The sequence below is a fragment of the Capsicum annuum genome, chromosome 9 (genome assembly GCF_002878395.1).
Source record: "Capsicum annuum cultivar UCD-10X-F1 chromosome 9, UCD10Xv1.1, whole genome shotgun sequence".
Taxonomy (NCBI): domain Eukaryota; kingdom Viridiplantae; phylum Streptophyta; class Magnoliopsida; order Solanales; family Solanaceae; genus Capsicum; species Capsicum annuum.
Window position 1 is genome coordinate 181,664,164 of NC_061119.1, and position 14,954 is coordinate 181,679,117.

Genomic DNA, 14,954 nt, shown 5'->3' on the forward strand with positions numbered 1-14,954 from the left:
CGACTTTCCAAACAAGTCCTATAGGACGACTCAAATTTGACATCGAATTATTTAAGATGGGTCATCCATGTTATCTGTTAAAAGTTTGTCTCATTTACGTCATTGTTACGTTGTTAAAAGTTTGACTCATCTATGTGTCACTACTGTTATAGAAAAATTTCATGCGTGCCATTATTTTTTAACAACAATTTTGTAAAATTATTTTTTTCATGTAACCTTTTATTAGAAGTCAACATCACCAAATCTAGATCAACCAATATTACTTAAAACTCGACCCATGTCGTTAAAATAAAAAACAAACGTATGAAAATAAAAATCGAACCCATTAATTGGGTAGGGTGTGGGTCAGGTTTTATTTTAGTGGTCTTGATTTTTAATAATATTGATTGATTTGGGTTGAGTGACGTGTACCTCTAACAAGAGGTCACATGTCAAAAATGATTTTCTTGTCTTTAAGACTTATATTTTCGGGACGTGAATTTTATTGTCTACAGATTATGATATTACTATGTCAGCATGTTTCAAAAAATTTTCGTTTGACTAAATTCTAATTTTAGTGCAGATAATGATGTCTTTAGTGAATAACCTATTGCATAAAAGTTGTTCTTTAGCTAATCCGACATTTCAACAACTAGATGATAATTTTGAAGTTCTTCAGAACACAACAGTATTGCAGTTTCTTCATATGTAAATATTCCAAGTAGAAGTAAGTTGCACAATTACTGTTGTCTACAAGCATAGAAATCACACAAAAACATCCATTTCTACAAAGATTTAAATACTCTGCTCATATGATATAGCAATTATGACTTTTGATTATAGGGTATGAAGCCATGATGTATACAAGTACTAATTGTATCTTGTATGATATCGTCGATTTCATACTTGAAAGAAAATCCCAGAACTCTCAATTTCTTTGATGATATCTCAGAGGGGATCACTGAATCATGCCCTTCATCATCTAGACTGTAACACAGAGAATTAGACGATTACTTTTATACAACTTATTTGCATTAGCTGTAAATTTCAGAAGAAATGAATAGATAACCTCTCTAAAGCAGGGCAAGGATACTCTTTCTTAAGTTCACCGATAACTGTAGGCATTGTCCAACTCTTAGCACAACATATATATCGCCCTTCTGCTTTAATGTTCTCCATGAGGAATATGTGGGCATGACATATATCCTCAATATGAGCTAATGCTATTGATCCCATTCTTGTTTTCACTGCCGTGAGTATAGCTAACAGTTCAGGATCACCTATAAAAGTAATACGACCTTGAACAAAACATACCTTGTGAAAGACATTTTTATGTGCATCTATTTGATGAAAGTGAAAATAAAACAATTCTAAAATTATGTTGGACAAATGCAGAGATCAATCCAAGATTTGAACTTTATAGATTCTGAAGTATATTATATGTACATTTTCAGTGCATTTCTTTACAAATGTAAAATGTTTGGACCAAAACTATTGGGTTCTGTCAAACTCGTATCTTACATATACTAGTTACGCCCCTGGACAAATGCAACCTGAACCACATGTGATAAAGATAGCATTTTGCTGCTCTAGAATGAAAAATAGGAATAATGAGAGAAAAGAACCTGTTATTGGTGACAAGAGAACTTGAATGCTTAATGGAACTGTAGGAGTGAGGAACGGACCAGCTACCGTTGGTGTTATTGTTGAAACCAAGTCAATGCCATTTTCTTTTGCAAATTGAAATGCTGCATCCTCTGTCAAAACCTTCACTAGCACATAAACCTATAAAAATGCATTACAAAATAATCTATATATGCGGATACGGTAACATGATAAATAATGTAAGATGATAGTAGTAATACTCTTGTGTTACGTTGCTTGGACTCTCCTAAAATTCATTACTTTAAAAGGACCCGACATGCACCCGTTGATCTCTTTGAAGAGTCTGAATAGTTCTTGAGTATAGGAAAAAAGAATTACCCAACCACTAGGTTTTGTGTGCTTAACATGTTGGACATGTATCTTGCAAGATTCATCCACAAGAGGTCTCCACTTCCCACAACTGTTTCTAGACGTGACTGTGCTGATTGATGATGTGAAAACAACTCTTTTTATAGAGTTGGATTTCAAGCAGGATCTGAGAACATTCAAGGTCCCACGAATTGCAGGCTCTATGATATTTTCTTGAACATAGCTGTCTTCAAGTTAAAATAAACCAAGAAATTATTTCTATTTCTTTCTTTAGTAAAGGAAAAAGGGTCAATTTACTTGTAGCATTTGAAATTGAACAATTTTGTCTTCTGTTCGACTTTTGTTTAAATATCACCGCATCGTTGGAAAAAAGTCTTATTTTTGGCCCGTGACCCTAATGGAGCTCTAACCTGAGAGTAATTATAAACCATGACGAAAATTTGAAGTGCTAAATCTAGACTTTTTTTTCTCAAAAGAACTTGAACACATCAAGTGTACTCATTTTCATGGTCGAGCTCAGTTAATGGCAAGATCAAATACGAGAAAATTTTCTAACATAGGGTATGAACGAGTCAAAAGTCAAATGAAGGTCAAAATTATTCAATTTCAGTCAAATGAAGGGCAAAATTTATTCAATTTCAACTAGTTCAGAAGCAAATTTGGACCTTTGCTCCTTCATCCAATTTATTTGGGACTCCAAAACTAATGATTTAATTAGACAAGCATATTTACCTACATTTTCTGTGGCTTGTACCCCGAATTCCATGGGTGCAGCAACATGGAATAGACCACTGCAACTTCTCACCGCTTCATCAAAGCTTCCTTCTTCTCTTAAATCAGCTTTGAACAATCTTAGCCTGTCACTGCCCTCAGCCAACTTCAATAGATGTGATGACTTCTCTGTAAAGGTCAAGCCTGATCAGGTTTAATTTGCAACAATGGTACTGAATAAATTCATATCGATCAGACAAAGGGGAGCAGTTCATGGATGCATAATCTGTCTCTAACCCATGTTATCTAAATGTGGTTTCTCATGACATTAATGCATAGAGGGATTTTGAGTGTGTAGTCCTTGGAAAATTGACGATAAATATTATGTTCTTGCTTAGGCTCTAAGTTGGGTACAAGGTTGTTTGGAGAGTTATGAAGATGTATCATGCCTAAGTATGATGTTTGAAAGATTTTTCAAGGCGTTTATAAGAAGGAAGAGGTAGTTTGCAATAAGTTTGAAATGTTCAAGGAAAAGTCTAGTACCAACGCACATGATCTAACTTCAGCGATCATATCTCCTAGTGTATAAAATATTGAGCTACGAGCTATGTATCAAATTATAGCTCTTGAATTCTAGTTTCCAACACTAGCAATTGTTAATCAATTTGACATTCCTACAAAATGTTGTGAGTATTTTACTGATCCTATTAAAAAGATAGATCGTAGATACGAGCTCCCATAGGAGTGTGGGGCGCTTCCAAAGTGACCAAATAAAAAATAGTTGGTCCACGGGTGTTATGTGGACCGCGGGTGGCCAAACCGCTTCGGTAGAAAATTGAATAATAAGGGTCATCGGGTACAGAGAAAGTTCGTTCTTTCTCACAATAATTTGAAAGCCTTAAGGAGAAAACAAGTTAGTGTTCTATATTACTTTCCAATGTAAGATTTTTACCACGAATTCACCTTAAAATCAGATATTAACATTGTTTAACACCTTTTAATTCCTAAAACCTAGGGTTTCACCCAAGAATCAAAGGGTTCTTTAAGATTCAATATCTAAATTTTCTAGAGACATTGTTCAAGGAAAATTTTGTTACTTTCTAGTATTAAAGTTAGGGGTCGTTTCGTGTAAGGTATTAAAACACATAGTCCGGGATAAAAATTTTGATGCCTTCTTTGGTTGTCAAGTTCCGGATAACTTATCTCGGGATTAACAAATAGTATCGGGATAAGTTATCCCATCCTTTGGGTGGTATAAATAATTTCAACATAATTTATCTTGGGATAAAGCCATAAAATGACAAAATTGCCCTCCAAACCTTTTGATTATTGTTTTATTTATTTATATATATATATATATATATATATATATATATATATATATATATATATATATATATATTACTTTACTACTTTATATAAGAGAAAATGTGAGATTTTGATAATCCTCACATCAATTTTTTTTGTAATTTTATCCCTAATTTAAATTTTAATTACTCTACAAATTTTGATAAATTTGAACAATTATATGAGCTTATTAAATGCTATAAAAGTGATGAGTCATGGAAACATGATAGTGACACCATAAAAACTGTTTATACATTCGAATTCAAAATTGATTCAAGGGTTTATTGTCTTTCTATTTTGTAGAAATGTTTATTAATCTTACTTCAAATTTTTATTTTTCCTAACAAATTTGTCATGGACAAGTAATTAAAGTATCTTGACATTCCCTTTCTAACTTAGCACATGCTTAATTATTAAATAAAAAAAATATTTTTTACATATAGCTAAAAGTATTTGACAATTTTTTTTTTAAAAATACAATTAACTTTCCAAATATTAAGGATATAAAATAATGAAAAATGAGAGTAATTTTTTTCACATTTTTAATGATGATTGTTTCTTTTATAACAAAAAATGGGATTATTAACATTTTATAGAATTTAGGACAAAATAAGTAATTTAACATGAAATATTAAGGTTTATACATTAAAGTAATTTGCTGTTCTCTAGCGCCCCCAACGACGGCAACAACATTTTCGACCATCGGCAAAACCCCCGACGCCACCGTTCTCCCCCCCAGAGCGCCACACAACAGTTTTCGTTGCTCCACCGGCAAAATTCATCGAAACAGCCTCCCGCCACTTCTTCTCCCCCTCATCGCTCCGGCCAATTGATGCCAAAGAGGAATAGAATTCTTGACGAATTCTTGAAATCCGTCTCAGGTACCATAAGTGCAAAATTCGGGGATGACAAACACTATTTTGGCGATATCAATACTATCATGACAAAAACACTATTCCAGCGACCAATTTTGACCGTAAATTGTTGGAATCCAGCGACTTCATCAAGTAAACAGACTCAATCTATCAGGTGCACTCGCTCCATCTTTTCTAGTTGGGTATAATATTTCTATCTTGATTCCTTTTTCTGAGTGTCTTGGCTGCCTATCTGGATTGGGGGTGATGACTTGGTGATTTTGGTAATTCTTAATAGTGTTTTACCTGTTAATACTATTTGTGTTTTTTTGCTTTTAGTTATTTTAGTGGTTTTGATTACTATTACCTAAGGAACTAGCATATATATTTAGTTTGGTAGTATATATTGGTTGTTGTCGGTGTTGGGCAGCAGATTCTAACTCCTTGACTGATTTCATTATAACCAGTTTGTCCTTTTAGCCTTATCCTTATCCTCCTCTGTTATCTGTCTTTTTTTTCCCATTATTTTTTTCCTATTTGTGTAGTGGCTAGAATTGACAATGGTAGACTAGGGTTTGGGAGGTGGTGGGGCTGGGTTGGGGACGAGTTTGGGGTTAGGGGCAATGGGTAGTAAGGTTATATGGTATAAGAGAGCTTCTACGTTGAGAGTTGGATCTTAGAACATAGAAACTTTGTAGGGTAAGTCTATAGAGCTGGTGAAGACTCTTCGAAAGGGGAGGGTTAGTATAGTGTGTGTCCAGGAAACTAATAGATAGGCACTAAGGTGAGAGATGTGGATGATTATAAGTTGTGGTACTCGGGTAGTGTGAGACATAGAAATAGGGTAGGTATCTTAGTAGATGAAGAAATTAGGGAGAAGGTAGTTGAGGTAAAGAGAGTTAGTGATAGGTTGATATCTATTAAGTTGGTCATTGGAGGGTCTACGGTGAATGTTATTAGTGCCTATGCCCCGCAAGTAGGTTTAAACGAGAAGGAGAAGAAGGAGTTTTGGGAGGTTTTAGATAAGGTAGTGAGGAGCATCCCGAGCACTGAGAAGCTTCTCATGGGAGGGGATTTCAATGAGCATATTGGGTCTTTTCCAAGAGGTTTTGATGATGTGCATAGTGGTTTTGGTTTTGGGGAGCGGAATGACGGATGAGCTGCTTTTTTGAATTTTTCTAGGGCTTTTAGGTTGTGGACAGCGAATTCAAGCTTTCCGAAGAAGGAGGAATACCTTATTACATTTTATAGTTCAGTGGCCAAGACTCAGATAGACTTTTTGCTTCTTAGGAAAGGGGATAGAACGCTTTGTAAAGACTGTGAAGTCATACCTAGCGAGAATCTTTCGACTCAGCATAGGTTGTTGGTAATGGATTTGGTTATCAGTAAGAGCAAAAAAAAAAGAAGCGTGGAGGCTCGTCCTAAGATTAAGTGGGGTAGCTTGACTTTGGATAGTGCTTTGGAAATAGAGAAGAAGTTGAAGAGTAGGGGGGCTTGGGAGAGTAGAGGACGTGTGGATAGTATGTGGGAGACGACTGTTAGTTGTATTAGGGAGACCGCTAGAGAGGTGTTGGGTGTCTTCAGAGGTCAATCTGGCAAACATCGGGGAAACTGGTGGTGGAATGAAGAGGTTAAGCGTAAGGTGGAATATAAGAAGGTGGCTTATGATAAGTTTGTTGCGAGCAATGATGAGGAGAAAAGACAAATGAATAAGGAGGAGTATAAGGTATCTAGGAGAGAGGCTAAGTTAGCGGTTACGGTGGCTAAGACTACAGCTTTTGAGCGCCTATATGCGGCTTTAGAGGAGAAAGACAGAGATAAGAAGTTGTATAGGCTGGCTAAGGCCAAGGAGCGGAGGGCTTGTGACCTTGACCAGGTGAAGTGCATCAAAGAAGAGGATGGTATAGTGTTGGTAAAGGATGCTCTTATTAGGGAGAGGTGGCAGTCCTACTTCCATAAACTTTTGAACGACGAAGGGAACAAAGGTTTCGTGTTGGGGGACTTGGAGAATTCTGAGGAGTGTCGAGATTATGGGTATTGTAGGCATATCAAGGTTGAGGAGGTCAAAGGGTCTATTCACAGGATGAGGCGGGGTAGGGCGACTGAGCCAGACGAGATTCCAGTGGATTTTTAGAAGAGCACTAGCGGGGCAGGTTTAGAGTGGTTGACAAGGTTGTTTAATAGTATTTTTAGAACAGCAAAGATACCTGAAGCATGGAGATGGAGTACGATAATTCCAGTGTATAAGAACAAGGGAGACATCTAGAGTTGCAATAACTATAGAGGTATTAAGTTTTTAAGTTATATTATGAAGGTTTGGGAAAGGGTGGTAGAGGTGTGGATGAGAAGAATCGTGATGATTTCTGAGAATCAGTTCGGTTTCATGCCAGGTCGCTCGACCACTGAGGCCATTCACCTTGTAAGGAGATTAGTGAGGAAGAAGGACTTGCACATGGTGTTTATTGATCTTGAGAAGGCATATGACAGAGTTCTTAGGGAGATTCTGTGGAGGTGATTGGAGGCTAGAGGGGTGCTCGTGGCGTACACTAGGGCAATTCAGGATATGTATAATGGGGTGAAGACTCGGGTGAGGATGGTAGGTAGAGATTCAGAGCACTTTCCATTCGTGATAGGGTTACATCAGGGATCGACTCTTAGCCCATTTTGATTTACCTTGGTGATGGATGTTTTGACGTAACATATTCAAGGGGAGGTGCCTTGGTGTATGTTATTCGCAGATGATGTGGTTCTAATTGACGAGACTTGGGGTGGAGTTAATGATAAATTGGAAATATGGAGACAGACACTTGAGTCTAAAGGATTTTAGTTAAGTAGAACCAAGACGGAGTACTTGGAGTGTAAGTTCAGTAATGTGTCACAGGAGGCTGGAGTGCTTGTGAAGCTAGATTCTCATGCCATTCAGAAGAGGGAGAGTTTCAAGTATCTGGGGTCTATGATTCAGGGCAATGGGGTATTGGGGCAGGAAGGTTGAAATGGAGGGTCGCTTCGGGAGTTCTATGTGATAAAAAGGTGCCTCCAAAGCTTAAAGGTAAGTTCTATAGAGTGGTAGTTCGGTCGGCTATGGTGTATGGAGCAGAGTGTCGGCCAGTTAAGAACTCCCACATCTAAAAGTTGAAGGTGGCGGAGATGAGAACGTTGCGATGGATGTGTGGGTATACCAAGAAAGATAGGGTAAGGAATGAGATTATTCGAGAGAAGGTGGGAGTTGCCTCAGTTGAGGACAAGATGCGAGAAGTATGGTTACATTGGTTCTGGCACGTGATGAGAAGGGGCTTAGATGCTCCTGTGCGGAGGTGTGAGACACTGGCTATGGATGGTTTAGGCGGGGTAGAGGTAGACCAGAGAAATATTGGAGGGAGGTGATTAGGCATGATATGGAGTAGTTACAGCTAACGGATGACATGACCCTTGATATAAAGGTGTGGAGAAAGCGAATTAGGGTAGAGGGTTAGGGGTGGGAGGGTGTCGGTAATAGTAGAGGTGCGCTCCTCGGGGGCTGGAGTTTTTTGTTCGTGGCTAGTGGTATTAGTTTATTTTGCTTATCGTACTAGTTTATATATGTACTTATCTTTTGTGTTTTGTATTCTATTACTTTGTCTTGTGTACCATACTAGTTATATACACTTATATTTGGGTTGGTATATGGGTATCGGTCCTAAGACGGGGGTCTATCGAAAACAACCTCTCTACTTCTCCTGAGGTAGTGGTATGGTCTGCGTACCTACTTCTCCTGAGGTAGTGGTATGGTCTGCGTACACTCTACCCTCTTCAGACCCCACTAGGTGGAAATACACTGGGTATGTTATTGTTGTTGTACACATTTAAGAAATATAAACATAAATTTCTTAACATGTATTTATAGAAAAAAGAAATTACTAAAGTTTAAAAAAATAGTAACTTTTAATTTCTTTTATATGGTTTAATATGAAGGAAAATAATCAAGCTAAATAAGGTGGATATTTTTGTAAACAAATTATCTATTCTTAAAAATAATGCAATGCATAATATTTTTAATACCACAAACCAAACAACCACTAAAAATAATTTCAGGATAATTAATTCCAATATAAATAGTCTCAATATGACTAATCTCAATATAACTAATTCATATAACTTGTTTCCCAACCAAATGACCCCTTCGTGACATAGAGAGTAGAGATTACGGAATATCTAATAATTGAGGTTGGAAAGTGATGGAAAGCTATTGCTGACTAGGGGTGTTCATGGGTCGGTTATTGGTTAATACCATAACCAAACCAACTTAGTCGGTTTTTAAATTTCTAAAACCAAACCAAACCAATACAAAAAAATAACCGCCGGTTTGATTCTTGTCCGTTTAGTTCGGTTTGGTTCGGTTTATAACTTTAGTTAATGATAAAATTTGAAATTTTTCTTAAAAAAATTCAATCCAACATATGAGATGTCAATCGAGTGTTGTTCCTCAACCTTGAAACTAATATGTCAATTTAGTGTTATACTTAGGCAACGCCATGAACAACGCCATATGGACGCTTCTACAAATGTATTTAGAAACTTAGGCAAAGCCATGAACAACACCATATGAATGCTTCCACAAATGTATTTAGAAACTACATATAAGAGAATGATATGATAAACCCCCAAAAGATAAACACATAAATTTTTTGCTCAATAGGGACCAAAAAGAAAGTTCAAAACTAGTGATTATCTGTAGTCTAATAAAACTCACCTATAAAATCCCATAGACAACAAGATAATTTTCACAATTAGTATCATTTACCATTCAAAGTGTGAAAATCATGTAGAATCTCATAACGTACCACCAATTAGATGGAGACATATGACTAAAAGTGCTATGACTAAAGTTAAATTCATGATTAAAATTTAAAATATAAAAAATAGTTATATTTTATTTATGAATAATATATAAATAATTTATATATGCATATGTATGTGATAATATATATATATATATAAAAGAAAAAATTTATCAGTTCGGTTTGATTATTTTTTCGGTTATTTTATAGTAAAATCAAAACTAAACCACATAAGTATTGGTTTTAAGAATTTATAACCAAACCAAACCAAACCTAACCAAAAGTTGATTTTTTTAATCAGTTTGGTTTGGTTCGCGGTTCGGTTTGGTTTTTAACCAAACCATGAACACCCCTATTGCTTATTATATGAGAACATAGTGAGAAAATTGATTGGATGATTTAGTTTGACTTGTTTTTTAGAGTACACGGAATTGACATTGGACTCAGAATTAGTTGAAGGATGTCAAATTGCAAAATTGCTTTAGTTTGACATATGATAAAACCGACTTGCTAATTACTTAGAAGAGAATTCAAGTAAACCTATGTCCCCCACACGTTCAACAAAATACCTTTAGATGTTGCTCTTGTGATTTATCTCTCAATCGATCATATCCTCACGTAGTTTGTTACTATTTAAGAAGGCGGAATGCATAAACAACCTTCTAAATTTGTTGATTTTTTCTGTGTTGACACTTTAATAAGGCCATCTTCCTATTGAATCCTTGAATCTCTTATAAAGTATATCAATTAAATACAATCATTTGACTTGACACATTTTTTGAGCCCGTGTTTGCTATGAGTTGTGAGAGTGAAATCAAACTAGTCCCACATGAAAATTCCAACCAATCAAAATACTACACCCATTTTTACTTTACACTTCAGCTTTTAAAAAGAAAATTCAAAATTATAGCACCTTTTTGTTCATTTTCCAACCCATCCTCATCAAAAATCTATTGATAGACAAAGAAAACCCTAGAGCACAATTTCATTGGTTTTTCTTGCAAGAGATGATATATTTAAGCTATTGACAAAGAAAATCCTACAACTTGGTTAACTTTATTTCTAAATATAGAGCAAAATTATTACTTAAAATTGAAATTGAGTTTGAAGCAAAAATTGAGTTTAAACTTTAAAGTTGATCTTGGCGAAATAGCCATGGTTGTATCTTTATTAGAATTCTGATTATTGGACATGCATATGACAGAAATAACTCGAAGGCCAACAACACCATTTGGGACTTCAAACTTGTTAGCAAATTTGGTAAATTTGATAGTCAAATAGAAAGATTGATCAACAATATTTTGTTGTGGCCCCTCTCTTCAGCTATATTCATAAGTGACAAAGAGAGACAAAGGTTTATGGATCTTCTCTGTTCTTGAATTTAGAGTTGAAAGTTTTGCAGACGAAGAAGAGAGAGAGGGGGCAAAAAGTTAAAAAAGGGAAGTATTATTGTTTCCAAATTCACATCATCAGTTTTTTAACATTTTTATGTGCTCAAGCAACATGAAGCACACGATATGTGTTATATTAGACAAGAGTATTTAATAGAAACACTTTATGGAGGTTCAGGAATTCAATAAAAGCATGAGCTTATTAAGGTGCGAATATGTTGCAATAGTTCAAGAGACTGTTTATGTATTCTGTCATATAAGAGTGTATGGGTCATACATACATGCATGTTTTTTTAACGACTCTCACGATATAACTAGCTCAGCTCTCAAAAGAATACATGGTTGCATGAACCATATATCAATTTTAGGCTTAAGTCATCGATAGGATCTTAAACTTGTTTTGAAATTTCACTTGGATCTCTCAACTAAGACTGGTATCTACTGAACACCTATACTATGTAGAAAATTGTTCCTATTATGCACTTTCGTATATTTAGCAAAAATTATAAAGTGTGTGTAACACACTAGTGGTGACATGGCATAAACGACTAATTTAAAAGTGCCATGTGGTATTGAGGGCCTAAACAATTATTAAAAAATAATTATAATTTTTTCAAATAAAAATAAAAAACTGGTCACCCCCCCCCCCCATTTTTTTCTCCGTTTTCTCCATCCTTATTCCTTTTCTCCAACCATAAAACTCAATTTTTTTCAAATAAATTTCAGATACAATCTTCTACTCTTTTCCCCCCGTATTTTTTCATATATGATTTGAGATCATTAGTGAAGATTTGGGAACAATTTTTGATTAGTGAAGATTTGGGAACATATTGTTGATTAGTGAAGATTTGGGAACAATATACTCCTAGATGGAACATATTGTTGATGATTTCATAGTAGCAGCAATATACTTCCTCACTTTTGATTTTCCGGCGAAATGCATTCCTTAAAAAATTTGAATGAAGTTGTGATAGCTAATCAAAAGATGTTTGTGTTACCAGTGAGAGCAAGAGTATGAGCTTCGCCAGCGGTAGCAACTATGATTTTGTTAAACAAGTTGCCCGATCTTGACGATTCTGATTCCAATTGCTCCACCATTTCTTGAATTTTGAACAGAAATGTAACTCACTATTTTTGAGGTGGGGTGGGGGGTAGATTTTATCTACTTTTATTATAAGATGAAAACAACGATTACGAGGAAGGTGGGGGTTTGAAGACGACGGGGACTTGGGGGGAGGGGGAGGGGTGCAATGCTTTTTTTTTTCTTTTTAAATTAAGAAATCATAGAATTAAAAATTATATTAAAAAAATAACTTAAGTTTAAATTTTTTAATAAAAATAAAAGCAAAATATTAATTTGTACTTAATCACATAATTTGTGCCTGATAGGTATCATTTTGAATGATTTAGGTGTTCAATAAGTTCAAGACTGAGTTGAGGGTCCAAGTGAAATTTTGTAACAAGTTTAAGGGGCTATCGATGATTTAATCCTAAATTTTACTAGTCACGTGCATTGACTAGAAGGACCACAAATAAGATAAGTTTTTCATAAAAAATCATTTCTTTCAGTTCACCTACAACTACAGATGTTAGCATGTAGTTGGTCATGATCATCTAAGACTAAAATTTCATTATAGAGCCTTACTAAAAAAAACCTTTTAAGTGAAAAATATTTAAATGGGTCTCATATAAGACATCAAGTTAATTTAAAACATTAAGAGTTATTCATCATTTTACGTTTAATTTTTTTTTTTATTAAATATTATTAACTTTTTAATGCTTAGATGACTTATAATAATTAATTAGAGGGTGATATAATAAAATTATGATTGAAGCAGCTGAGGAAGGTAGCACAAAACATCAAGAGTTAATTTATTATTTTATTTCTATTTTATCTTTTTTATTAAATATTATTAATTCTTTAATACTTAAATCACTTATACTAATTAATTAGGGATGATATAGTAAAATTACGATTGAAGCAATTGAAGCAGGCAACACAAGTAGACATGTCGAAGACGTGCCTGCTTATTGCCCTTTATTATTAGTAGTAATTTTAATACTTAAATGACTTATACTAATTAATTAGGAATGATATAGTAAAATTACGATTGAAGCAGTTGAAGCAGGCAGCACAAGCAGACATGTCAAAGACGTGCCTGCTTATTGCCTTTTATTATTAGTAGTTAAAGTAAATATAGAGAAACAAAATCTCTATTGGGAGAACATCAATTTTAATTAATAATTTTATTTTACACTATAAAAAAGAATCTTCTTTTCTCTCTCTTTAATATTATATTTTTATCTTTATTGCATTTATAATTTCTTATTTCAAACTTAAATCTTTTATTTTTAAAAAAATAAATAAATATATAATCACCTTATAAAATTTATATTCTTTTCAAGATCTTCATGTAATACAAAATTATTTTTTACCTCAAATTTTAATTAACATAAATTGGAAGCAAGTATTGTATGTTATCCATATTAACAGACAATTCAAATCAGTGAAATCATGATAAAATATAATAAAAAAGTATTATATCATGGTAGAATTTATTTTAATTTCTAAATAAATATTCAACTTTCAAGATTAAAACATTGCTCCCATAAATGCTTTATTAATGCATTACGAAGTTCAAAATGAGCATTTTTATCCTTAATATTTTTATATCAAGCTAAAAATTATTTAAATGGCTAATTTTCATCTACCACCATTTCTATCATTGGAGTTGGAGCTTCCGAAGTATCTTGAATTGGTACATTAAGTCACGCTCATCCTCGATTACTTGTTGTACACGTGCACTTTTAGCTTTTATGATGATCGTATTTATGGTACAACTACAAATTATAATAGAACTAACTTATATCTTAAATAAAAATATTATATAAGAAAATTAGTTTAATAAAATTTAAAATTAATATAATAAAGATATTACAATAGAAGATAATTACTAATATTAGGCCCTTATTTAATGGTCTTATATAATTTAAAATATGTTAAATTAAAAATATTATATAATTATAATAATAAAAAAGTAAAATAGAGGGGATGAATAGCGTTAGGATTTTTGCCCTGATTTTCTTACCAAATTAATTTTTGCTTTTTCTTGGAAGAAAAATAAAATTAATACCATAATTACTTTTATTTTTTCTAGAAGGAAAATATTAAAATCTTCCATATTTGGTTAATCTCTTTCTTGGAGGAAATCTTTAGGACCTCCATAAGTAGAAGATCCCTCTTCTCATACAAAAAACACAATAACATCCACAATTTGTCATCAAATATTCTTGTTTAGGGGAGAATCTCCAAATAAATTTTAAATTTTTTTATTTGGTTTTCAATATGAAGGATTTTTGACCAATCATATCAAATAAGATGCGATTTTTACTATAGTTTTCTTTGTCATCTGAATTATTGCCTCCATGATTTGCAAATTAAAAGCTTCTACATGACACTCTCTCAATTTCGAACCCAATAAGTGGTATCAGATGCTACGGTTCAAAGGTCCAATGGCTTGGTGATATTAAAGACAGGTTCAAAGCGGTTTCAAATCGAGTTGCAATCAACTTGGCGATAGTAAAGATTTTCTTGTAAAAAAAGCCAAATACTACATGTGGAGATATCTTTCAATCATATTTTTAGTAATCCTGCTGCTCCATCTTTAATAAAATCAATTTTCAACTCAGGCTTATGGGCTCGAATTTTCAATCCCTGCTTACTTTCAATGCTTGGGTTCCTTTTAACTCGTGCATATACTTTTAACGCATGAGCTTCATTATTAATATGAGCGAACTTTCAATGTACAAGGCTCCACTTTCAACCTTGTTTACTTATAATATAGTGCTCCAATAATATCAACCCATGATTTTATTTTTAA

The 14,954-nt window shown here is 33.9% G+C and overlaps 1 protein-coding gene across 5 annotated transcripts in view; it reads right to left on the reverse strand.

The window, feature by feature from the left end:
• Nucleotides 1–632: 632 nt before the first annotated feature.
• LOC107842348 (putative anthocyanidin reductase) overlaps nucleotides 633–14,954 on the reverse strand; it is an 87,613-nt gene continuing 73,291 nt past the window's right edge. The window contains exons 2-6 of one of the 5 annotated variants that reach the window (XM_016686134.2): nucleotides 2,686–2,853; nucleotides 1,963–2,180; nucleotides 1,605–1,746; nucleotides 1,049–1,259; nucleotides 633–966 (exon numbers count right to left, since the gene is read on the reverse strand). In XM_016686134.2, the coding sequence (XP_016541620.1) occupies nucleotides 804–966; nucleotides 1,049–1,259; nucleotides 1,605–1,746; nucleotides 1,963–2,180; nucleotides 2,686–2,853 (902 nt within the window). In that variant the 3' untranslated portion in view covers nucleotides 633–803. Of the gene's footprint in view, nucleotides 967–1,048; nucleotides 1,260–1,604; nucleotides 1,765–1,962; nucleotides 2,181–2,685; nucleotides 2,854–14,954 lie in introns of all 5 variants that reach the window. The other 4 variants (XM_016686133.2, XM_016686136.2, XM_016686135.2 and 1 more) reach the window with 4 other exon arrangements.